At 35.7% G+C, this 25,837-nt stretch overlaps 3 protein-coding genes across 6 annotated transcripts; 2 read left to right on the plus strand and 1 right to left on the minus strand.

The window, feature by feature from the left end:
* The first annotated feature begins 2,466 nt into the window (after window positions 1–2,466).
* On the plus strand, window positions 2,467–3,746 carry LOC124631366 (UV excision repair protein RAD23 homolog A). Its single transcript, XM_047165730.1, has one exon. It carries the CDS (start codon window positions 2,602–2,604, stop codon window positions 3,550–3,552), a length of 951 nt encoding a protein of 316 aa, XP_047021686.1. The 5' UTR covers window positions 2,467–2,601; the 3' UTR covers window positions 3,553–3,746.
* A 904-nt stretch (window positions 3,747–4,650) lies between these two features.
* LOC124631077 (cyclic AMP response element-binding protein B) lies at window positions 4,651–16,141 on the minus strand. Of its 3 annotated transcripts, none has more exons than XM_047165236.1 (7): window positions 15,986–16,141; window positions 15,508–15,681; window positions 15,077–15,226; window positions 14,414–14,576; window positions 13,932–14,003; window positions 8,843–8,965; window positions 4,651–6,515 (listed from the first exon to the last, which is right to left on the minus strand). In XM_047165236.1, the coding sequence occupies exons 2-7, from the start codon at window positions 15,664–15,666 to the stop codon at window positions 6,313–6,315; spliced, it is 870 nt and encodes a 289-aa protein (XP_047021192.1). In that variant the 5' UTR covers window positions 15,667–15,681; window positions 15,986–16,141; the 3' UTR covers window positions 4,651–6,312. The 3 variants fall into 3 exon arrangements, with proteins under 3 accessions (XP_047021192.1, XP_047021193.1, XP_047021194.1); XM_047165237.1 differs by having other exon boundaries at window positions 15,508–15,800; window positions 15,986–16,123; XM_047165238.1 differs by lacking the exon at window positions 13,932–14,003 and having other exon boundaries at window positions 15,986–16,140.
* Window positions 16,142–19,850: 3,709 nt separating this feature from the next.
* On the plus strand, window positions 19,851–25,385 carry LOC124631034 (lanC-like protein 2). Of its 2 annotated transcripts, XM_047165133.1 has the most exons (8): window positions 19,851–20,051; window positions 20,310–20,489; window positions 21,001–21,161; window positions 21,392–21,530; window positions 23,037–23,177; window positions 23,848–24,033; window positions 24,512–24,658; window positions 24,966–25,385. In XM_047165133.1, the coding sequence occupies exons 1-8, from the start codon at window positions 19,965–19,967 to the stop codon at window positions 25,146–25,148; spliced, it is 1,224 nt and encodes a 407-aa protein (XP_047021089.1). In that variant the 5' UTR covers window positions 19,851–19,964; the 3' UTR covers window positions 25,149–25,385. The 2 variants fall into 2 exon arrangements, with proteins under 2 accessions (XP_047021089.1, XP_047021090.1); XM_047165134.1 differs by lacking the exon at window positions 20,310–20,489.
* Window positions 25,386–25,837: the final 452 nt, after the last annotated feature.

The following is a 25,837-nucleotide window of genomic DNA, read 5'->3' on the forward strand; positions in this document are numbered from 1 at the left end:
TTTCAAGCAACTACTTCCCGCACCCGGATAAAAAGTAGCCTAAAAATTATATGTTATTCTGGTTCAATGTATACGCTATATTGCAGCCAAGTTTCATAAAAATCCATTAGTTTGGCGTAAAAGAGGAACTTCTGTTTATCCATACGTACAACCCTATGAATAAAGGAAAATATAGTGTAAAGAGGTTTAATATCGCTACCCAATAGAATAACGCCATCTGTGGTTGAGTAGCGAAATTAGCTTTGGGTTGAACATTGATCTCCGATTCATTTTTGTTATTTGTATAGTTATCGGCATGGATATTGAGCTCCTGGCGGAAGAGTGGGGATCGCTTTGCGCCCTGTACACATAAGGCAATAAACCAATAAATCGCTTCTGCGCAGGTGAAGGTCAGGGCTCAATATCCGTGCCGATAACTATATACGTGTGTGCTTGTGTCTCAACCATGGATCGTCGTAGGACTTATTGATATTATTTTAAATGAAAATATGCTTTTAAAAATGTATCATGAAAGCAATATACCACAAAATTAAAAAGCGAATATGATCTTCCTGCAAGTCATCTTCTGCGCGGCAGTTTTGAAAGCTCATTTTTTTCACAGTTATATTGTAGAAATCAAAAATCATGAGGTACTGGTTATTCTACTGAAACGCGCTATTTCGCGCAAACTGCTGATTTAAACTTTGCGACGCAGCGCAGCAACGTATTTATGACAAGGTAGTAATCAGTGGTAGCGCCTGTTGGAGGGTAGGAGCGTGGTCCATTTCCATTATATTCGAATTCCATAATGCTCTAAACCGTTTAAAGAATGGCAAATCTCCAGGTTATGACAGTCTTCCATCAGAAGTTTACAAATATGGCGGGAAAAATATTAAGACCAGACTGTTTGAACTTGTGCTGCAAATATGGGACGCGGAAATAGTTCCACAGGACTGGAAGGATGCTCTTATAAGCAAACTCTACAAGGGCAAAGGTGACCTTTCCGACTGTAGTTGCTACAGAGGCAGTGGCGGCCCTAGGGGTGTGCGAACTGTGCCCTCGCACAGGGCCTCGCGCTACAACCCACAACTGGCTCTCAATCCAGTCATGGATTTTTTTTATTTTTGCTTAATTTGAGTTTAATTTGAGAGTCCTTAAACAAACAATTTAAAAAAATTCGCGCTCGCTACGCTCGCGGCTGTTCACCTAACAGTATCTTTCCTTCTAAATTGATTAGAGAACTTTTATGTCCCAAAACTCAAAAATTTTCGCGCTCGCTACGCTCGCGACTTCACCTTGAACTGTTGTTTGTTATAGAAGTTTACGTGCTTTGGTGACCCAAACCTCAAAAATTTTTGGGCTCGCTACGCTCGCGGGTGCTTTACTTTCGACTTGTTTTATTTTTTGTGATTCTTTAAATATAAACTGTAGTAAAAATAAAATTTTATTACTTTGTTTAACTTGACCATTTCTACTTATACATGACGTTTAGCTAAATCAAAACACCAGCTTACTCTCGCAATACATACTTTTCACATAGGACAAAGGGCCTCGCATAGACCTGCCGCACGCAGCCTCGCAATGGCTAGGGCCGCCGCTGTACAGAGGTATCGCCCTGGAGCCCGATTCTCCTAAGTTAATAATGTCAAAATCGAATAGAAATCGAATCGCAATATGATCGCAATAGCAGTTTTAACCATATCGCGGGCATTCTGCTACTAATAAAAGACCAATCGTATTCGATTGACATTTGATTGGTGTGCGATCGGTCTGCTATTTTGGTGATTTTGGTCTATACGGTAGTTTGCTGTACAATCATTTTTTTTGCAATCGTCAATCATTTGCAGTCAAAATGATTCATTATTCAATGACAGAAAAGGATAAAAACGTTTATCTAAATCAAAAGAATAAAAATCGGAATGACACATACGCTTCAATCATACTTGAATCGTAATTGGATCTCAGTAGGATGTGATACGTATGTCGCCTAAGTAAAAATTGCGGAATCGTGCCCCTGCTTCCCTTACCTTACCGGGACAAGATATAGTATTTATTACTCGGTTATAGTGTCGCTTCCCAACGGCGTAATTATTTTTCAAATGGCTTCAGTACTTTCGGAGCCTATATAGTCTCTAAACAAACGAACAAATTCATTTTTATTAATTCATTAGACTTCTATAGAAAATCGGATGCAGCTAACCTTCAGGCACTCCCTAGACGGTCAATATAATTGCAAAATATTGTGCAACTAAAATTTTGTTTCCCAAAAATCATTGCGCAATCTTCAATTTAATTTTATATTTAATGATAAAGGAAAACTCAGTCACATGGAAGATTTGTCATTGTGTTAAGTATAAAATGTAACCCTAAATTTCAATAAACCACGATATCGTAATATTGCACAATTATATTGAACGTCTAGGGACCACCTTATACAACACGATATTGTCTATGAACTCTATGATTGTTTTATTTGGTTGGTATGCATATCCGAACGCCGAAAGGACAATCGTGAGGTTATGTTTACTGCATAATTTTGTCGAGTCAGTCAGAATTCAGTCGGTATCTAATTTAGGACAATACTTGCTCAATCATTTTACACTTGCAAAGAAAGTAATCAAAATGTTGGTGACATTGAAGACACTACAACAACAAACCTTTCAAATAGAAATCGACCCAGAAGAAACAGTTAAAGCGCTCAAGCTTAAAATTGAAGTTGAGAAAGGTAAAGATTATGTTGCTGATCATCAAAGACTTATTTACGCAGGAAAAATTTTGCTTGATGATGATAAACTAAATACCTATAACATAGATGAAAAAAAATTCATCGTTATCATGGTCACGAAACCGAAAACTACTGAAGTTCCGGCGTCAACTGCTTCTGCCCCAGAAGCTGGAGAAAGTGCTTCAACGGAAAGCGGTGACGGTAAACCCAAACCCACTACTGAAGAAGCGCCTAAGCCGGTACCTGCAGCAGAACCTGAGCCGGCGGCTACAGCTAACGAACTTGATTTTGAAGCTACAGTTCAAAGCATTATGGACATGGGATACAATAGACAACAAGTGGAGCAAGCCTTGCGAGCTTCTTTTAATAACCGTGAAAGAGCTGTGGAATATTTAATAACAGGAATCCCAGAAGAATTACTTCAAGAGCAGGATGCTGAAGAAGGTTCTGATGAAGACCCACTTGCCTTCCTACGTGATCAGCCTCAATTCCAACAAATGCGTGCAGTAATCCAACAAAACCCAAATTTGTTGAATGCAGTACTTCAACAGATTGGCCAAACAAACCCAGCTTTGTTGCAGGCAATTAGTCAACATCAATCAGCCTTTGTCAGAATGCTGAATGAACCTGTAAACCCAGCTGCTGCTGGCGCGGTAGCTGGTGAAGAGAATGCTGTAGACATTCCGCAAGTACAGCAGCCACAAGTCTCACCACAAGACAAAGAGGCCATTGAAAGATTAAAAGCATTGGGCTTTCCTGAGCATATGGTGATCCAAGCATACTTTGCTTGCGAAAAAAATGAGAATCTTGCAGCTAATTTCTTACTTTCACAGAATTTTGATGATTAGAATTTATCATTCATTGATAATTAAAGTGGAGAGACAAAATTATAAAAATAACACAGAAGTGTATTTAATATGTCTACATCAATAGCCTAATAAACAATGTTTACCGCTTGTGTTTCATGTGTATTTTTACACTGAATTTCAAACATTTTGTCATGATTCAATATCTAATAAATTTCTTATTGTTCAAATATTTATTACAATGATTTTTTATTCTGCCTTTTCTCCATACCGATAATGGATCTAAAAGTTATCTAAACCATGTGATAAATCAAAAGACCACATCTGATTCTCAGGACGGGGAGTAGATACGCACGGTACAGAGTGCTCCTGGAATAGGATACTGTCCCTCACCTCTAACTGGCAAGAGTAAACCTAAGTCCAGTGAGGCATCTGCAATCGCTCATGTCCTTTTTGCCTGTTTGTTGCAAATTTCGCGACTAGTTCCCGGGGGTCCAATATAGTAATAGTGGTGCATCTTCACCTGTCATTTTTACCCGACTGCTAAGAAGGGCGGTGTTTTGGCTAAAGTCCGCGAAGTGCGACTATATTCAACCCGCTTTGATGAAGGCTACACCTACATCTAACCAAAGAGAATACAAATAAGTTTAGCCGCTGGCTGTGGACTAGAACTGTTCTTATTCCAATTACGTTTGGAGTCGGCGCAGCATACTTTCTCTTTTCAGTCTTCTACCTGCCGTCATCACACAAGTAAAATTCTTCCTAGCCATTATCGATTTTTACATAATTCATCCGTCATTTCTTTGGTCGTCCACGTTTATTTCCAAAATCTACCTCACACCATGATTCGCATTCCTCCGCATCACATGTACATGGCAGCACAACTATTATAGTAATCTGTGGCAGCACTCAGATCCATACAGGACTGCAGGAATCACAGCCACAAAATTCTTCATAGAAACATACTGAATCATTGTCAACAAGTATGACGTTATAACGCTAGAGTTCTCGGTGCGGTACGGCGACACTAAAATGGATGGTGACGGCTATTTTTCGGCCCTTAGGGTTAGTATTATACCCAGCATTGAGAATCTCTCACAGTGAGTCAGAGGAATGAATTGGAATAATAAGACCACGTTATTACATCAAACAGTTAATATTATTAATTTTATAAATAGCATTAAGTTAACATAAAGAGCTATGTTGGTATAAATTTTATTCATTCTAAGTAAAGGCACTTTCCACAATGTCTATCATTAATGCTAAGTCATTTGCCATGAATGATATATACCAAATACATAGTTTTATATTAAATAATAACAAGTGTTATATCTGATCTTTCTTTACATTTCAGTTTATTTAATCAGTAAACAAAGTCTTTGTATTTGATACTGTCATAATCTATTATTAATAAAAAGATATAACTCAATCATGGCAAATAAAATATATAAAATCTTATTTTAACTCTGGTAGTCAGCTAAAATTACCCATTCACAAAAACAAAATATATATGTGTATATTACGATGTGGATGATGGAACTGAAGAATCGTATAATGTATACGACTAAATAACATGCGCTTATCCCAAATATTTATATTTTACTTAATGGGTACTACACAAATCTGATAGATAATTAAAACATTTCTCATCCACATTATTACACTAGTATATATACAAAGATTTTTTATACATTCTTTTTTACAATAATGTTCATCTATACACAATGTACAAATTTTTTATTTTCATTTAGTAAAGGTATGTATCATTTATTAGTTCACATAAGAAAAAATAGACAACTGTACATTGCAATATGGATATTGCACAAAACAACTAAAAATATTAACTTTGGCTTATCCATTAAACACACCTGAGTGGTGTTAAAAATATAAGGTAATAATCAGCTTACACATTGTATGTATCACTTCAGTATCTTCAATCACAGACACGTGTGACGATAACTAGCAGCATTCAACTGCAAACATGAAAACAACAAATGCCTGATTCAATGTACAGAAAATAATACCAATAAACCAAACTGCAACTGTACCATCCCATATGCAAACAATTCCACATATTCCTGGATAACATTCGTTAAACATAATAAGTTATTTCATAAAGAGAATGCAAAATATATAAAACAATAATTGCAAATAAGTATCTTTGCTAAATTGTGCATTTTAGGGATCGGTAATTTGTAGTCATAATTGAAAATGTTAAATATCACAATACAACATAAGTCACTTCCAGAAGAAATTAATTTCCATTGATCTAATCTTTCAATCGATTTAAAAAATGAAGGGATATAATATTCAGACTCCAAAAATGGCACCAAGTCGAACTTGCTTGAAATGTACACTATAAAACATTTTGGAATGGTATATAAAGCTATTACTGATTTTTTAAAATTCAACTTATATTGTTTTAGTACTTAGTACATATGTATATATGTATATTTTTAAATCAAAGTCACATAAACAGCTTCTTATATTGTGTCGATTTGTTACATACTGCATAAAAATAAAACAAATGATATTAAAACAACAATAGAAAATTACAAAACACATTAACAATTCAATACATCAAATCTAACAATACTTTAAGAAAATATGGGTTGATCAATCAATGCATAAACAATTTGACTTAAGTTGCTAAATACAGAATCTTAAACTTGCAATCCTTATAAAGTCGAGAGCCAAATGAAGGAAATCAGAACGCAGCACTTTAGCACAGACTGTACAGTAGCAATATGTGCTGACAGGCTCTCTGGCAGGGCAGCGGCACACCCATTAGCCAGCTGGACCTCATTCTGTCTTTTGCTGACAGTATAATTCTTTTAGGGATTTTAATTCTTCTATAAGTGCTTTGTTTTGGTTTTCAAGCACTGCCACTCTGTTCTCTAGACATTTTATGTATTCTTTTTTCTTGCGACGGCATTCTCTTGCTGCCTCCCGATTCTTCAATAACCGGAGTTCACGTTTGCGCGTTTGATCTTCTAGCAATGGACCTGAAAGTATTAAAAACATCAAAAGGTTTGATACTCCAATTACTGCTACGAGCTGAAGTCATGAGTTGAGTGATGAATGCCTAGCGAATTATGCTATCGACCCGGAATCGTTATTTGTACTCAACTACAACTAGTTAAGACTGGAAGCCGACCCTAACATAGTTGGTATAAGGGATTAATAATTTTGAGTGCTAGAGAATAATTCAAATTCCAGTGTTCGCTTCACAAATACGAACACGTTCGAACTGAAACACTTCTCAATATAAATGGTAAACCAGAAAGGCGCATAATTTTTTCAATGATATAAACAACGCCAGTTTTTATGGGTTTTGATCGTTACATTGCAGTGTTTGAAGTCACCAACTATATAAGTACAAATAAATGTTGATATAGTCACACTAATATTATGAAGACGGAATTTTCTGCTCGTTACTCCTTTACACGTTAAGGAACAGATTTTGATGTAATTTGGCAACAACATAGCTTATACATCAGGTAAGTCGAGGTGGCCTAGTGGGCAAAGAACCAACCTCTCGAGTCTGAGGGCGCGGGTTCGATTCCAGGTCAGGCAAGTACCAATGCAACTTTTCTAAGTTTGTATGTACTTTCTAAGTATATCTTAGACACCAATGACTGTGTTTCGGATGGCACGTTAAACTGTAGGTCCCGGCTATCATAGAACATCATGGGAAGTTGTTACGGGTAGTCAGAAGCCAGTAAGTCTGACACCAGTCTAACCAAGGGGTATGGGGTTGCCCGGGTCACTAGGTTGAGGAGGTCAGATAGGGCAGTCACTCCTTGTAAAGCACTGGTACTCAGCTACATCCAGTTAGACTGGAAGCCGACCCCAACATAGTTGGGAAAAAGGCTTGCAGGATGATAGCTTATACATCAGTTTTGAGGATTGCATATAATAGGAATGCTATCTACATAGAGACTGACAGAGTAATTTCTTCCTCTTATTGAAGGCTCTGTGTCATGTGTGTCACCTAATTTTGTCTGACCATTTTTTGGTGCAGTTGTTAGTCAGTACAAAAATGCTATCATCCTTTGAAAACTGACAGCTGTGAACTGCACAAAATTACATACCTATACAATAGGTTTTATGCTTATTCTTGTATGTAGTACAACATTGAGGTAAATACACAAGAGGGGCCAACCAGCAAGTAGTGTATTTCGATGGCAGGGAGGTGAGAGAATGGTAGAATAAAAAAGAAACTGCAATGGCTACTATTATGAACACACCCAAACACGACCCACTATTTTTATCTGAGATCTATCCCAATTTGTTGACAAGACAGCTAATAGCTTTAAACGTCCAAGCCGATTTTGATAAAATATGTCCAAGAACCGGTGCTGGAACAAAAGCTTTCTTGAAAAAAAAAAAATGCTTCCAAATCGGTTCATTTATACATATTATTTAATAGCTACTGTGACACATAGCAAAGTCAAACTTATACCATCCCTCATTTTGCGTTGGGGGTTAATAAATTCAGATTATTGCCATAGCATCTATGTTAGAAGGTATGCGCCGAGTGTACGAGAGCGAATACTGGTCAAAACTACATCTCTGATTTTATTTTTCAAGAGCGTTCTACTATTTTGCCGAATGTATTGGCTGAAACAAAACATTCGATATGAACTGAAAAACTATTCTCTTGGTATAAGAAAAAGTACATTTTTCACATAACACGTTTCGGAGATATAGGGGGAAGGGGGCGCACTGTTTTTATGCATCATTAGTTTTTTATTTGAAATAAGAAAATACCTTGAACAAAGTAATTATATTTTAGAATGTGCGGAGGAACCCGTATAGTGTTGCAATATTCGTCTGTCCGCGACAGAAGAGGTTCTTTAGTTTACGTATGACATGAAAAGTGGATGATATTTTACGCATGGACATTCGTACTTTTGGTTATAAAAAAATATGAAATACTATTTGAAATAGCCGTGAAAACAATCAACATTTCAGCTGATGGAAAAATCACAGCATAATTTAATCGTTTTGTTTTCAATATGGAGTCAATTTTTCTTTTATTTGTCGACATGGGTAATATCAGATGTCCCTGTGACTGATGATGACTTATAAACCTAAGATCCATTTTTGCTGTGTACATAAGCAGTTGTTTTCATTTATGTTTCAATTTCTTACGTTTGCTAGTACCTGAAACAGGTTGCGGAATGCGGACAGACAATCGCACCATATGGGTTCGTTTGTTTTCAATTTTGCTTCAGAACCTTGATTATGTATTTTTATCATTTATGATCGACATAGTCGCTCCTCTTTTTTATGTAAGTTAAAAAGTGATTTGATTGACAATACCAACCAGGGACATAAAAATGTTCATCTTGATTTGTCGCATATTGAACAATTGCACCGCCAGCCCCCCCTCCTGATACTGCCAGTGTATGTAAACCACTCTCCGTTTGCAGAGCTCCAGCAGGAATTACTAGAAAAGAAATATAATTTAACAGAAACTTTCTTCTCTTACACACTAGAATGTGGCATCTGTCATTCCCAGGAGTGATCAAAGTATTAAGCGAAAGCTGGACTTTTTAAATTGAATGGTATTTTTAATAATTTAGTCTATGACAAAATGACCTGAGGGGAACAAAGAGTGATTTTAGTCAGACCAGTTTATAGTTACTGTAAACCATAACCCTTCTTCTGGAACACTCGAGTAGTGTTAGCATAGATAATATTTCCCTCACACCCATCTCAGTATTTTAGTAGTACTACGTGACCGCTAAATATCCGTAAACAATTTTTTTTTTATATAACAGGCCTCTTTCCTGTAGTAAAAGTCTATTTTAAGGAAAATACACTAGGTTTTTCCCAAATAATAAAATGTAACAGAAAATTACCATGATATCATCTAGTCTAGAGTGATCAGTAATATAGCAGTTTTCGCGGGAAAGCAAGTGACACACAGATATAGGTACTTTATAACGCATTTACAACACTAGTAAAAAGAATGAAAATGAATGAATGAAGTATTTAGTCAGTGCAATAGATATAATTAGTGTTGTGTGAATGTTTACCACTTTAGATAACTTTTGAGATAGTAACTAATAGTCAGTGTATTATGTACCTACAGACAGATCCAAAACACGATCTGTGCAGTTGACGAAAGTAGCTGAACTAAAGTTTGTCACACATTAAGGTCAGACGTAGTAAATTCCATTGAATATATACCTTTTTTATAATATAACATTCAAAATAATATTTAAGTGTTGCGGAATAAAAATTACCATATTTGTGGATGCGCTGTTATAAAAATAATTTAAGGAGTGTTGAAGATTATTTAAGTTAGGTAGGTACCTACGTGATTCTTTTTTCTCTCGGATAATGTCTTAAATTGGCAACATCAAATCAAAGCTAGCAGGAAATAAAGATTTTTTTAATCTTTTCAAAGTCGTTTACTTTTGAATCTTATATTTTGTTGGATTTCACAGAGAACAGACATAAATGACCGACTATTGTAGTATTGATGCAACCAAAAAAAGCAAAGCAGCATATATTTATTATTATGTATAAAGATTGTGCTCTGGTTCGTCAAATGAATTTGTCTCTAGGATAACATTTGATGTACTTACAGACGACAGCACATCAATCTACCTCCTGTCAAATATCTTCAATGGATTTTCAACCTTATCACAATAGTGGGAGGTAATATTCGTTTGATAAAATTTTACCTATTATTAGTTAACCTGCTGGCGTCTGTACTATAGAAACAGACTATGTTACTAAAAAACACTTTTGACTCAAGTCCCGGTCGCACATACACATAGTAACGACCAAAGAAGAATGATACTTTCTGTTTTTCGGTCAAGAGCAAATTGGACTCGCGCGCCAAGGGTTCCACAAAATGGTTTCAAAATATTTTCCTAACGAAAGAGTTACTGTTAATAATACAAACGAATATAGATAGGTATCTGTTGATTGCTTAGAGTTTTATTTCTTCACCACTAGAAAGAGATCGCAGACATGATTTGTATATGTATACATGTAGGTGTTTGATTGAATAATATAACATTACGGCTAGCAGTTACCAAAAGACAGGACCGTTTTGCAGCTGAATCGCCGGAATTTTGCCGCCATACGTTATTTTTCAACACGGCTAGGGTATCTCAGGAACGGTGCCTACGTCCTAGGATCATGTTTTTCAGAATCTAATTTGTTGCTGGCACCCAAACTATTTAAATGTCATATAAAAAATTACAATGCCCAATTTTGTATAAAGTTGGACCAACCAAGTGCTGCATGGACAGTTTACATAGTGCATCATGTTCCTCAGACCTTCATTAATCTGTATTTCAAAGCGCATTACAATCTATTCCAGGAATCCAGAGAAAAGCTGCCGTTTATCTTAAGATATGCAATCGGACCTGTATTTCCTGAGATTAGCGCGTTCAAGCATACATAAAACACTGTTTCGCTTTATATTATTAATATAGTATAGATTGATTCTCGTGGCACATATTATTTTGCTATGGATAGCGAAGAACGAGCAAGAACTCTATAAAACTGCTACTAAATTACATTTTGTGATTAACACATACTACTATAAAGGAAAATATTTTATAATATCAATAGTTAAATGAATATTTTTGTCAATATTTTAGTGTTTACAAATATAATAAAACCTGATTATCATGTACAAATTACAGTTATATTATAACTTGGCCACTTCTCCATGCGAGAAGGTCTATAAGTTTCGCCACTACAGGTAAATTGAAAACTTAGTTTAAAACAAAAACGAACCTAAAATAAATATGAATAAGCAGGTTGGTGTAGTATGGCGTCATCGTGCCTTCTCGCGGCGGATTACGTCACCGGTTAGAATATTAATCAGGTCTCACAGGCGATGACGTCATCCTTCTAGGGATTTGTACCTATAGATTTATATGCGATGTGTAAACATTTTCGAGACAAAACATCAATATACTTATTTGTTTCTTTCGATATTTTTAACCATTATTTTTTTATTCTTAGTTAAAATAATGTTCGGTTAACAAAACACATACTTATTCCAAGCGCATTTTACCTATTATTTTCTTAAAAATTAAAGATTGGTTTCCATTTATAATTAAGCATGAACCCGGAGGGAAAACTATAAATATTAAATTATTTGTGGTATATTATAATACTTTCCGATTCATACTACGAATAAGTGTTTTCAAAACTTCTTTTTGACTTATCTTCATCGGTGAAATAGGCATGATGACAGGGTTAAAAAATAGTGATTCTAGATTAGTCCGCATTTTAGACTGCCCATGAATATTAAACCAGATTTTTTTTTATTTTCTAAAAAATATATATATTTATCCCTACTAATATTAATAACTCGTCTGTCTGTCTGTCACGCTTTCACGTCTATACCACTGAACAGATTTTAATAAAATTTGGTACAGAGATAGAGTTGACCTTGAGAAAGAACATAGGATAGTTTTTATCCCGGACTTCTGAATAATTATCTTGGAAACGCGACATAAACGTGACAAACTATACGCGGGCGAAGCCGCGGGCGGAAGCTAGTTAAGATATAACGCAACAAAGATTAGGAGTGGGGGCTCATAACGTCACGTTTTTGTGTCAAATTTGTACTTAGACGTGACGTAGCACCAAATTTAATCGTGTTATATCTTCGTTATTTTTGTTTGTGAGAGAATTAAAAAAACCGGCCAAGTGCGAGTCGGACTCGTGCACGAAGGGTTCCGTAAATTACAGTTAAATCAACCTATCTCAAAAACTATAAGAGATACTTTGATCAAACCAAAAATCGTTGAAAGAGTTAATTAGCATGCATCACCTCTATTTTTTTTAGAATTTTATACCCCGTAGTTATAAAAATAGAGGGGGGGGGACATACTTTTTACGACTTTGAGAGCTGATATCTCAAAAACCGTTCACTTTAAGAAAAATGTTTTTTAGAAAACTTTATATCATTTTAAAAGACCTTTCCATTGATACCCCACACGGGTATGTACATCGAAAAAAAAAATTTCATCCCTCAGTTACATGTATGGGGGGCCCCACCCCCAATTCTTTTTTTTACTATTTAGTGTCATATTTTTGTAGCGGTTCATACAACACATATTCCCATCAAATTTCATCACTGTAGTACTTATAGTTTCCGAGTAAATCGGCTGTGACAGACGGACAGACGGACAGACGGACAGACGGACATGACGAAACTATAAGGGTTCCGTTTTTGCCATTTTGGCTACGGAACCCTAAAAATACATGTCCATTATTTAAAGGTTATCTAGAAGACGGACTTATTACTTTTTTTCAGTCATCATGCCTAAAAAATAAAAAAAACCCACATGCAAATTCAAACCCTTCTTTTCTTGAAACTGCTAAAATCTGATCTGTACTAAATATAGATATAGAGTGGAGTGATTTGATTGTTTATTTTATATGTTTGCTTGCATCAAATAGGCTCCAGATACAGGGAACCAATTTGAATAATTGTTAAAAAACCACATTCTCTGTGTTGAACATAGGCTAATATTCAGGTATCGGAACAAGTTTCCCCAGGATGCGCTAGTCATCTCTAATAAAGGGAACTTATTCTTATAGTTATTTTTCATTTTCTTATACTTTCATATATGTCACTTCACTTTCACTTCTAATATAATTCATACCTTATTGAAGTTGACCTTTCTATCTTATTGAAGTACATCAATTTTAGCTCAGCAGTTTTGCTAAGTCAAATATGTAGGTACTCTGAATAATTATAGGAAAGAGTACAGGTCCAGATTCAGCAAAGAAACTTTTAAATATCATTATTATTATTCTTTGTGAACATTTAATTCAACAATTTGGATTTACTACAACAGATGGGGGTTCCTTTTCTATACTCAGTAAGTTTTGAAGAGTAGAAACTGCCTAGTCCTCCCTACCCCTTGAATATTGTTAATTACAAACCAAAGAACTTAGTTAGACTGTAGGCTACATTGAGAAAAGAATAATGAAAATAAGTGAAGATTTGTCTCCATATTTTTGTAATTTGATAAAAAATAATATGGAACCAGAATAACAGTAATAAAAAACACACGCAATGTTATAAGAAATATTGTCTAATAAAAAAATTTACTGAAATAGAATAAGAAATTCAAGATTAATGAATTTTATGAATAGTAGCCCACAAAACTAAACTATAATAGAGAAGTATTGTTTTTTTTTTTCTTCAAACCAAAGGTATATGTAGAACATATGTTCTAACATCAATTTTTACTATATTATATGATGATATAAAACAAATGACAATGGCATAATCCTCAAGCTAGTGGTTATGAGCTGTGTACCAACACAATGTACATTAAGTTATGTATGATGCGTTGTAACAGGTTAGTGACACATGTTGCACACAGAAACAGAGAGTGTCAACGGCGGCACATATAACTGACCTGGCGCAAATGATAAAGAAGATGACAGCGACACTTCATTCTCGCTTCCTGGTTTAGATCCCATGCGATTGTCTGCAATATTACCAGGTTCAATACTTATTTTGATTTTCTGTTTTTGTTGACCTTTTTTAAAGACCTTTACATTTAAATTTTAATGCAGCCTAAGCCTGCAGGGCCGTATCAACGAATAAGGAAAATTATTTGTTTGTTGTATCTTGTATGAAACATTTTATTATTCAAGCTTTTCCTACAACTGACTATGGTATGCTTTTTGTACCCTTTGAAGCCTATAAACGCTTTTTGTCTGGTAGGTATCTATTTGCAGGAATATTTGCTCTTTACTTAAGAATCATTTTATGCAAGCTTTATAGAGCCAATAAGTTCTTGATTGACTTATCACAGCACAATCTTTATATGGGAATATTTTTTAAATAAGTATGTATTAGCTTGGTAAAAGTAAAAAGTATTTATTTTGTACTCACCAGCAATTTCAGCACCTCCTAGGTCATTCAAGATTTTGCGGTATGAAGGACGCCTGGTCAGCATTTCCCTGTATTTTCGCTTCGGACTCTCATCACCGCTACAACTATCATCACTGCATGATTGACCTTGAGCGCTGATGATTGTGTTTGGTTCCGGTTTAATCTATAAGGTCAAGAAATCACTGTTAATCAATATCCTGGCAATATCAACTTCTTTTGTTAAAACTTCACACCAAATTAGCTCATTACTACTCATACTCAAAATTGTAAGTTTGGAAGGAACAAGGAAGAATTCCTCATAACAAGACTGTCACCCTTCCGTGGTGACCACACTCAGCATTACTTAACCTTATAATCAATCGACCCTTACAATTATTATTCAACCACAAGATCTTGGTTAGAATGGGAAGTAAAGGTTAAAATTTCCTGGCAGTAAATGGTGTCATATGAAAATATCCATAAACAATATTATCTTTCTAAAGGTCATCATTGGGCAAGCATCAAACCTGCACACTACTTGTGCAATAACAACAGGTACACTGACAGTTCATGGATATTTACAACACTTTGAAACATCAAAACACAAACACCTTATTCAGAGATTATTACTTCAAATTATATGTATAATGATAACTTGAATATTTATTTACATATAAATCATACCTGCAATGTTTGTAATGTTCCCTGTGTTGTGTGTATAACAGAATTTGGCTTGCTGACCAGAATCACATTTCCTTTTGGTAACTGCACAGATTGTATATTGGAGGCTGTTTGAATAACAGACTGTTGGTTAGGTTGTATTACTGATTGGACCTGAAAACATTAAACTTTTTAAATACATCCTATTCAGTGATTTCAGAGTTACAAAGTTGGCATTTTACTGCCAATCATTTACAGTTGGATGTCAATATAAACTAAGTAACTAATTAGGTTACAACAAAGATTGTGCAGAATATAAACATCTTCATATAATCAAAATATCAATTAATATTCTATAATATACACTGAATATGTTTACAATCAAGGAATTGACAGAAGCAATTGGTCTTGATGCATAAACATAACAAGATTTGGTAAATAAAGTCAATAAACACCTGTGCAGAAGGAGCTTGGGTTGGCAAAGTGAGTTGCACAATGCTCGTGACAGCTACTACGTGGGGAGCAGACGCGGCCGCAGAGGAGCTCGCACTGCCCAGCGGATCCGTGGGACCAGCACCGCTTGAAGTGCCATTCTCTTCCACCATTCCATCCATGCCCACTAAGGTCACCTAAAATTCAAGGTCAACTTTCTGTGCATTCCTTGATCTTCAGACATGCTCAAGGCGATATCTTTCGCAGAATATAAACACTCTGGTAGTGTGACAAGTTTCTCGTTGGCTTGGAATTCCTAAAACGGAATCATCGCGTCATAGTCGGGACGCGGAATCTCCTATTGCGTCTAATATATACGCAACATATTTTTAAGCTATTTACTAGATTTGAGTATTCCAATATAATGGATCATTCATTATTTGTAAATCCAAATATAAGTAACCATGACAGGTCGCAAGGTTTGTCTTCACAAGCACTCACCAGTTACGTATTCCTCGTCACCGTCTATGCTGCGTCCGGAGTGGGCGAACGGGATGGTACGTAGTAGCCACGTCAACTGTGAGAAGACTCGTCACTGGCGGAGACCTATGATCTTGTATGCGTCATAACAATATGGCCGAAAATTGACAGTCAGACGCATGCGCTAAATGAAAGCGCTGAATTTCTATGTTGCCCACCTTGGAAACCCAAGTAAAAAAATACCATAATACATCATAATATAACTAAACCACACTTGCACTTACAAAGAGTAATCCACCGAGATGAGTTTTCACTTCTGTTGCTATACTGTGCTATATTCTTGATGATGGAGATAAAAGTTCAGTTTTGGAAAGTCCTTACGATTACGCATCACGGGATTAGGCTTGTTTTATTCGTATTGATAATAACTTTGATTAGCCTAAATTATAGTTGAAGTCATCAAGCATCAAATAGCAACCTGGCGCGTCAATTGTTATCGGGAAAATCAAATATAATGGATAACATCAATTAAGAGGCGTGATTATTCTAGGTAAAATATCAAAACCATTTTTTATTTGAATTCCCCGCTACCACTACATACATTTTATATCGGTCCAAACATTTAATTACCACAATACTACACAATGAATTCGTAGTAAATAATAGAAACTGTAAAAATATGTATATAAGTTTAAACTTTATAAAGAATTATTTTTTATATTTTTTGATACATGATAAAACTATAAAATTTTCTACCAATTCTACCACACTCAATGATTAATACAACTGGCAAGACCTCAGACAAGGACACACTACTAACCAAAACCCTCTCATCACTTTAGTGGAAATAGCTAGATATAATAGATTTTTGGAAACCTATTCAATTTTACTAACCATTTTGCTACTAACTAAAAATAAAGCAGCCTCAACATTACTTCCGAAGTTACTCGGCGATTACGGTATTCGGAAAAGTTAGGCCCTCCGCACATGGAGCTACTGAAAAGGAACTAATCACAAACTCACATTACTAACGAGTTTTTTGAGCGTCATGGCTGATTTACATTGAGTCAGTAACTGACGTCAGTCCACTGACAAGTCAGTGCTGACCCAGCACTGCCATCGTGTAAATTGATTTGAAGTCAGTACAGTACTACTGACGAAACACTGACACTACACTGACTTCGTGTAAATAGCACGCGTCAGTTTTCGGCGCCTACACTGACGTCAGTTACTGACTCAATGTAAATCAGCCTTCACCGCCCATACATTGCCATACAGGTTCGCACACGACGCGACTAGTCACTAACCAGTTAGTAACGCGTTGGCAACTAATCGCGCGCGACGCGTCGTGCCCACAGAACATCTATACTCTAGTCGTGCCGGTCGCCGAGCTACTAGGTTACCCGAGTTTACTGTGTTTTGATGTGAAAAATGAATGATCAAGCCTTAAATATTAAATTTGTGCAGAAAGTGGAAGAGTATCCATGTTTATATAATTATAAACTGACAGATTACTCACGAAAGGATGTAACAGAAAGAGCTTGGAGTGATAACTGTACCAAATATACGTAGCTATCTTTGGACATTCTATAGAATCCCACAAATTTATTATCTGTTTCACGCAGCTCTCGTGCTGCAACTGACAATCTGCAGTTCACATTATTTTGGATAAATAGGTGAATCCAAAATCTGCGTCGATTCCTTCGGCGTCTGTTATGATGATAATATAGTATAATGACATCGTCATCTTCGCTCGATCCACTCGACATTTTTATTGCTTCCAATATTTCCCCTTGCTAGGATTTTCGCACGTGTTTATTTGGTAGTAGAAATAACAGGAGTGACTGAAACCTTGCAATGTGAGTAGCGTCGTGTGCGAAATACAGTTTATAACTAGTTTGTAATTCAAATTACTGATAAATTCCGTCATATTTGAGTAGCTCCATGTGCGGAGGGCCTTAAATAACGATAAGTTTAAGTGTCCCTGCACACTTCACGACATCCGAATGTTGGAGCGGGGTCGTTCCATCGAGATAGGAAGTATCCATGTGTTTGGTAGTGAGTGTCCTGTGTCCACGTGATGTCTTACATGGAAATGGTCGAGGGTGTATCCATACATCCATAGACCCATGGGTCTATTCGATTCGTCGATGTCAATGTCAAATCTGGGTGTCCGTCATAGACATAATATTAGTAAACAGGACTGCGCACGTAAACCCAAAAAACGAGCCGAGTGAAATAGTTAGTACGGAGGCTGTCTGTCCCTTTCTAATAGGGTGACTATGAGATTAAGCTATGTGAGACAAATCCGAATTTGCTAAGATTATTAAACGCAGATTGGTATTGAAGTTTTAACTTACGCAGTTTGTGACCTTAAGATACTTATAAAGGCTTTTAATAATTAGCGGGAATTAGCAGTATAAAAGCAGGAAGATTCGAAGTGAAGACTGTTTTTTTTGTATTTCTACTTCATATATAGAAGCTGAGCCATTTATATCGCCTTTCTTCATTTTTTGGGAAGCTATAACAATAGTACAACAGTTTTAAAATCCATCACCCATATTTTCACTCATTACAAGAATTCATGGGCACCCTAGTTGTTTGGTTTACGAAAATGTTATTATTAGCTAATCTGTGGAACGATATATTGCAACCACCATAGGATTCTCTTTTACAAGTATAAACGCAACACTTTTTCACCATTTAAATAGTTTAAATTGATTTAATACAAAAAATATAAACAAAATTATTTTAAATGCTGATTACGCACCGAGAATGGTCAGGGTTACCGCTAGAAAAAAAAAAACAGAATAAAAAATTATGTTGTTTATGTTTTAAGAATAATAATTTATATAAATAATTTATTCGTATAATAAATTAATGCGATTTTTATTAATTTGTTGACTTACAATTGTTAAAATAGGATAAAAAATATGTGATTCAATTGTTTTTTTGGGAAGATAAAACTGTTGATCACAACATTTTTTTATGCTGGCAGGGTGTTAGAAAGAGACAAATGGCCTCCGTTCTAACTATCCCTCTCGGCTCGGATTTGCCTCTGTGTATTATGCAACAAAGGAGATGGCCAAATTTTCATAGTAAAAAAACCCAGAATCGACAGCAATGAAATGCTTACCAATAGGTTCATTATGATAGACCTTTGATGGTGCTAAAAACTCCAGCCTGAAATCCATGGGGTATAGGAGCTATATCATATTTTCACAAAAATAGGTCGTTGAATTTATATTGATTTTAAAGATCATTTACATCAAGGAACATAAAAAAAAATCTATGTACACTAAGATTATACTAGCCAACAGTAATATCCCCATAGTTACTGAGATTGCCTGGTGATTAAAAGGTCTTATATTTAACCACTCCAAACACGAAAGCACCGACCTTACTTACTTGGAGAGGTTTCGCAGTTATATGCAACCTTCACAACTGGCTTTGAAACGTCTTTTTAAAAATTGTCTTTGAAAATCGCGCCATGTGACATTGTCAAATGTAACAAATGACTTAGCGATGCAAAACGGTCCAATCATGAGTCTGCATTCAACTTCTAATGAACATGAAACAGTAAAAGTAAACTTTTCTGTGAACTAAAATCATGATCGAAAAAACGTTATAAAAAGAGAACCCCATGGTTTTTAGATGATATGAAATACTTTTTTTAATCCTTACATAATACTGAATCCAATTGTACATATGAAGTTTCTGTCGACTCTGGGTGTTTTTTTGGCCATCTCCTTTAGTACCTTATTGCGTTGGAATAGAGTTCATTTTCGTAAATATATATTTTGAGCGTGCGCAATCTTGTTTATTTTATTACATCTATGGTGTCCGTATCGTCAGTAGTGTCAGTGTCAGTTATGTGATTGTTGACACTTTGACAGAATTAGTCTTTAGAACTGTCGAAACAAAATACAGAAGGGATTCAGTTCAAATGTAAAGCAAATAAAACTCGAAAAATTAATTTGTGTGTGAATTAACTACAAATATGGCTCCAAAGGGTTCTTTTGAAAATCAGTTCGATGACTACTCTATTGAGGCTGCAGCAAATATTCTGAATGAAAGTCGAGACGGGGTGCGTTTGTTGTTAATTCTTTGTATCCAGTGCACCTTGTTTGCATTTTTTGCGAAATTACTATATTTTGTTCATTCAGCTGGTTAAGACGCTGGCTAAAGTATGTAACCGAGCCATTTTTACAGTAGTATATATAAATAGATAGGTAGTTGCACACGACTTATCATAAAGATAAAAACTATACTTAATTTGACTTAATAATTAATGAACTTTTAAACATTTCGAAAAGTAGTAATAATAGTAAATACTCTTCTGCAGATTTCAGAAAAATTTCATACAAAATTGCAAAAGTTTAAAACAGAAAAATTACAGTTGCTTACAATGAAAATGGAAAAAGATATATTTTATGATGGAACAGTTTACACTGGTTCAGCAGGCCTTGCCTTACATTACTTCATGTGTTCCTTGAAAAATGATTACAGCAGTGAGCTACTGAAGGTTAGTGTTGTATGCAGTTAATTCATAGGCAGCGGATTCAAATTCTATGGGAATTATAGTTCTTCCCAATTTGGTTTTTTCCCTGACAGTTCTAATTTTAATTTCTCCAAGCCACACATACTACTTGTAAATATAAATAACATAGTTTATTATTCACACTTTTTAAGTAAATTATTATAGTTAAATTAGTACCAGTAAACAAATAAAAGAGAAGATAAGCTTGGTGACTTATAATTACAGATGAGGATTATTCTCAGTACTTCTGACAAATAAAATAAGAAAACAAAAATAATCAATGATTTTTTTTCCAATTATATTTCTACTATATGAAATATAAAGTATACATTATTTGGTTGACTGTATGCATACAGTAATGTAATGTATTTATCAGAATACTTATAAAAAATCGTAATCAAAAAATAGTAATCTCAGGAATATCATTATTTTCATGAAAGAAGTATAAGTTTAGAATACCAGCTGATGGGTTTGTGCCTCATATTTGTTGTTTCAGACTGCATTAGAATATTTAGACACTGATAATTTGAAAGGACGCAGAATTAGCTTTTTGTGTGGAGATGCTGGACCACTTGCACTGGCAACAGTAATATCATTCAAGCTAGGTTCTAGACGTCATGATAAAACACTGCCAGATTATAAATTGTATGCTCAAAGGTAAAGAATGAATACATATTTTAAATATTATTAATTAATATACATATATAGGTAATACTATAATATACAGATATTAATAACCTACTAAAATACCCATAAAGCTAAAGGGCTAAAAGGATCTTTTATAAAAAGTTAATACACAATATTTAAAAACAGTTAAATTGCATGATTAACAATGGTACTCTTTCAGATCAATTGATGACTTCCAAATCACTCCTATAATTTTTCAGATTAATGGCATTAATTTCCTTGTTGAACGAATCACCAGATGAGCTTTTGTATGGTAAATCTGGATATCTCTATGCCCTACTTTTTGTGAACAAATACATTAACGGGAAAGAAATAATACCAGGAAATCACATTGAAAGGGTATGTAAATTAACATACTAAACCAATATCTATCGATTCAAAACCAAAAAATCAAAATCTTTTTATTTCACATAGGCCTTTGCAGGCACCTATGAAACGTCACATTAGTTGCACGGTTCCAAAAAGTTGGTCTCATGGAGGAGAGCCGGCAAGAAACTCCATAGACACTCTTTTTAAAAAGTAATATAGTCACAGTACAAACAGTCTATTACATAACGATAGTAAGCTCATAAAATTATACAATGCAAGAAAGTTAAACTGTAAATCTATACAATGCAAAGGGAGAAGAAAAATTCGTTTAATTGCCAGGAAAGCCACACATGGAGAGATGAGGCTCGCGTGCTGCGCATTCGCGGCGCATTCGCCAGATGTGGACGCACCCTAAGACCAATCGTATTCCAACGACATTCGATTGGTTTGCGATTGGTCTGCTATTTTTGGGATTTTGGTCTATACGGTAGTTTGCTCTACAATCATATTGTAATCGTAAATCATTTGCAGACAAAATGATTCATTATTGAATGACAGAAAAGGATAAAAACGTTTATTTCAAAGAAAAAATAGCGGAATGCCACATACGCTTCAATCGTAAGACGGTTTGACTAATAACATCTATATAATTTATTATCGCCTAGAACGATATTGAGCCCTACTGGTGTTACATTAGGTAAAGAGAATTTAATGCATTTCGTTTTGGAAGAATTAAGAAGCAAGTTATTCGCGGCAAACCACTTGCTCAGAGTAACCAAGCTATCGTTTACGTCTATGGGACTAGATAAATAAAATAATATTAGAGATCAAAGACATCATATACGGGAGATCATTTATATAAGCTAAGAATAAAAAGGGACTAAAATTGAGCCCTGCGGCACGCCCATTTTTACTAATGACCCAGATGAAGTTGAGCCACTTACGTCCACTACTTGCTGTCTATTTGACAGATAAGAAAGGACGAGCGCGAGAGCTTTACCACGAGTTCCGTAGTGGTTCAGCTTACAAATAAGAGTGTCATGGTCAACGCAATCCAACGCCTTAGAAAGGTCGCAGAAAATGACCACAGCATCCTGCGAATCTTCCCAGGTGTTTAAGATTTGGGTGATCAATCTTGCACTTGCGTCAGTGGTAGACCTACCCTTTGTAAAACCGTACTGACGGTCATGAAATATGTTGTTTAAATTAAAATGTCTTAACATCTGATCCACCATGATCCTTTCGAAGATTTTGCTAAAGGCTGGAAGGATTGAAATAGGTCTGTAGTTGGAAGGGTTTTTCTTACAGTCTGATTTAAAGATAGGAACAATTTTGCTGAGTTTCATCAAGTCAGGGAAGATACCGTTGTCGATGCAAAGGTTATAAATTTCACTAAGTATTGGGGCAACACTCTCAATAATGGAATTAATGACTGTGACAGAAAAGCCCCATAAGTCCTCAGTCTTTTTTAGATTTAAATTTATTATTTTCTAAGTATACCTGTTATAGAAGGGTTTTGCCAATTACCATTCACAGGTAATAAACAGCATCCTAAAATCTGGAAAACAATATGCAGCGACTATGAAGAGTGAGAGCCCATTGTTATGGAACTGGCATGATAAGGTGTATTTTGGCGCAGCTCATGGAATGGCTGGGATTCTATACATGTTGTTGCAAGTAAATTTTAAACATTACATACATTATAAGTTACCAAGTATTTTTAGAAAATAATGCAAGGTAAGCGTGCCGATGCAGCACAGCTGTCTCGAATTTTGGTAACTAACCTACTGCCGGCGGGGCGCAAGCCGTATGCCCAATTGCCCACCAGTCGCAAGCCCGCAGTTTGCACGTCCGAGCCAGGGCGCGGCTGTTCATCTTGTCGCGGCCGATTGTGCGTCGTTATTTCGCTCGTAGCACACGCACTATTACCCCTAAGGTAGCTGTTGGGTTTTTAATATTCACTCTATGCAATTTTATGTCTGGGCTGAGAGCTGGCTGGGCCATCATACAGTGCCGTTTAAGCCATGCCTTTATGATTCATTAGCTGTTGCCGCGGTCTCACCTGCGTCCTCGGGAAACTTCTTCCCATGCCTATACAAAATATAAGTAACCTATCCTATGTTACTCTGGGATAGTCTAGCTTTCCAACAATGAAAGAATTTTTCAAATCTGTTAAGTAGTTTCATAGCCTTAAGCAAACGAACATTTCAAAATAGTGTACAACTTGATTATATTGTGGGTACCAATTAGTACATGATAGAAGTACAAGTGTAGGTAAAATACTTACATCTGATTTTATCGTTTGGTTTGATTCACGATAAGTCTTGTATTGTTGCTTTTGTTTTAGGCTCGATTATTTATCAATATCATTGAAATACGAAGCTTTATTAAACCAGCCATAGACTGGTTACTAAGCCAACGCTATCCGAGCGGTAATTTCCCTTCATCCATGGGGAGCAACTCGGGCGATAAATTAGTTCAATGGTGTCATGGTGCTCCAGGATTTGTACCTTTATGTATTCTAGCAGCCCAGGTGAGTACCTAACTACATGACCTTCTTGTCTCCAAGTATAGTCGTCATCCAAATTTTTGTTGTTACCGGCTAGCGTAAGTTAAGAAAAAATGAAATTTGGCAAAAGCATAATCGTTATACCTACCTACAAGTTTATTTCTAAAACATCGAAAATCTTGCAGAACTTATTTAATAGGTTTTATGTTATTTTTAATGTTAGATACAAATAATATCCAAATAATTATTAGAGAAGCCGAAAATCGATCTCAGTGGCGTGCACTTGGAGAGGCCTATGTCCAGCAGTGGACTGCGATAGGCTGATGATGATGACAAATAATATATCCCATAGAAATGCAATACGTCATAAGTGGCCCTATGAAGGGTACCTACACCGCGGTAGGCGAGGCTTATTCTAGGTATAACCGTTTATCTTGTTTTTTCTGTGGCTTGGATTTTTTTGTAAAACAAATATTTGTAAGATATCTTCTTCTTATTTTAGATTTTCGAGGATGACAAATATCTGAAGATAGCAATACAATGCGGAGACGTTATTTGGCAGCGTGGATTGTGTGCGAAGGGATATAGTTTATGTCACGGAGTTAGTGGCAATGCGTATGCGTTTATACAGCTCTACCAAGCCACGAAAGTATGTTGATCTTATTTTTTTTTTAATTTTAGCCCTTTTCAGTTGCGTGTATTTAAATTAGTACTTACAGGGTTGCCTTTGTCTGGATCGGTGCCCCCGTTTCATCAAATGAGGAGGTACTTTTTTTATTTAAGACGCCAGAACTGATAATGAAAATACTTTATACGAAAGAGTATACTCGCAGTAGGGTCTCAAAGAAAAATATGGACAAGTATTTTACTTTACTTCATTGAAGGATGTATTTATTCGTCAAGTCTATTGTAAGGCTCTATCGCTGCACAACAACTAAAGGGATATTTATTTTTAGAAACCAATATATTTGTACCGGGCTAGTTGCTTCATGGAATGGTGTGCGGTGGAACGTTCCGGCACGGAACTGCATCACCCGGACAGACCAGCATCATTGTTCGAAGGGTTAGGCGGCCGTCTTTACCTAGCCGAGGATATAACACGGATTATGGATGCTAAGTTCCCAGCGTTTACTGTTTAAGACATTAGAAAATAATACAAATATTTCTTTGTAAAAATATTTAATGCTTAAATACATACTTATCTATACTTAATTTTAATTCATTTTAATATCACCCAGCTTAAATTATAAATGTAAATAATGCTACCAGGCGGCAGTCCAACAGTTATATTTTATACCTATACAAATATACATTGTGTAAATACTAATTTGAACACATTATACAATGATCAAAATAAAATAAGTAAAGGTTTGGAAGTATTGTTGCTTATTTTAAATATAGAACGTTATATCAGTTAACAAAACTACTCATAATTTGTAAATCGTAATAAAAACTGTCATCCTCTAAAATATCCCCTAAGGGCCTTATCCTACTAGCGGCTGCGGGTAATACGTTAAATCGGGTAGGTACTAACCCACGACGACATCCATTCGATCACAGTAACTATAGCCAGTCCACGTTGACACGTGAACTATGTTAAAATTTCCTAGCTTTACGTATTCGCTGCGCGCGCCCTCTCTGCTACCGCTCGCAAACCGCTATTGTGATAAGGCCCTAAATTGTGTACGTTTAACAAACAGACCTTCCGATGCAAGCGTCCGCGCATAACAAACAACTGTCGGAAGGTTGCCTTTACAGTGTCAAAACATTTGTAGAATGCTTTTACATTATGAAAGTGGGTATGGAATTTTCTTCAACAGTTTAAAGT

The sequence above is a fragment of the Helicoverpa zea genome, chromosome 6, assembly GCF_022581195.2.
Source record: "Helicoverpa zea isolate HzStark_Cry1AcR chromosome 6, ilHelZeax1.1, whole genome shotgun sequence".
Lineage (NCBI taxonomy): Eukaryota > Metazoa > Arthropoda > Insecta > Lepidoptera > Noctuidae > Helicoverpa > Helicoverpa zea.

Bases quoted from the DNA above. Each gene is read 5' to 3' on its own strand.
- LOC124631034 (XM_047165133.1), top strand. From the start codon at position 19,965: ATGGCTCCAAAGGGTTCTTTTGAAAATCAGTTCGATGACTACTCTATT. The intron at 21,162-21,391 runs GTAAAGAATGAA...ATAATTTTTCAG, and splicing joins TATAAATTGTATGCTCAAAG to ATTAATGGCATTAATTTCCT. The intron at 24,659-24,965 runs GTATGTTGATCT...ATTTATTTTTAG, and splicing joins AGCTCTACCAAGCCACGAAA to AAACCAATATATTTGTACCG.
- LOC124631366 (XM_047165730.1), top strand. From the start codon at position 2,602: ATGTTGGTGACATTGAAGACACTACAACAACAAACCTTTCAAATAGAA.
- LOC124631077 (XM_047165236.1), bottom strand. From the start codon at position 15,666: ATGGATGGAATGGTGGAAGAGAATGGCACTTCAAGCGGTGCTGGTCCC. The intron at 15,227-15,507 runs GTGTTTATTGAC...TAATGTTTTCAG, and splicing joins CCCAAGCTCCTTCTGCACAG to GTCCAATCAGTAATACAACC. The intron at 6,516-8,842 runs GTTGGTATTGTC...TAATACTTTCAG, and splicing joins TGAACATTTTTATGTCCCTG to GTCCATTGCTAGAAGATCAA.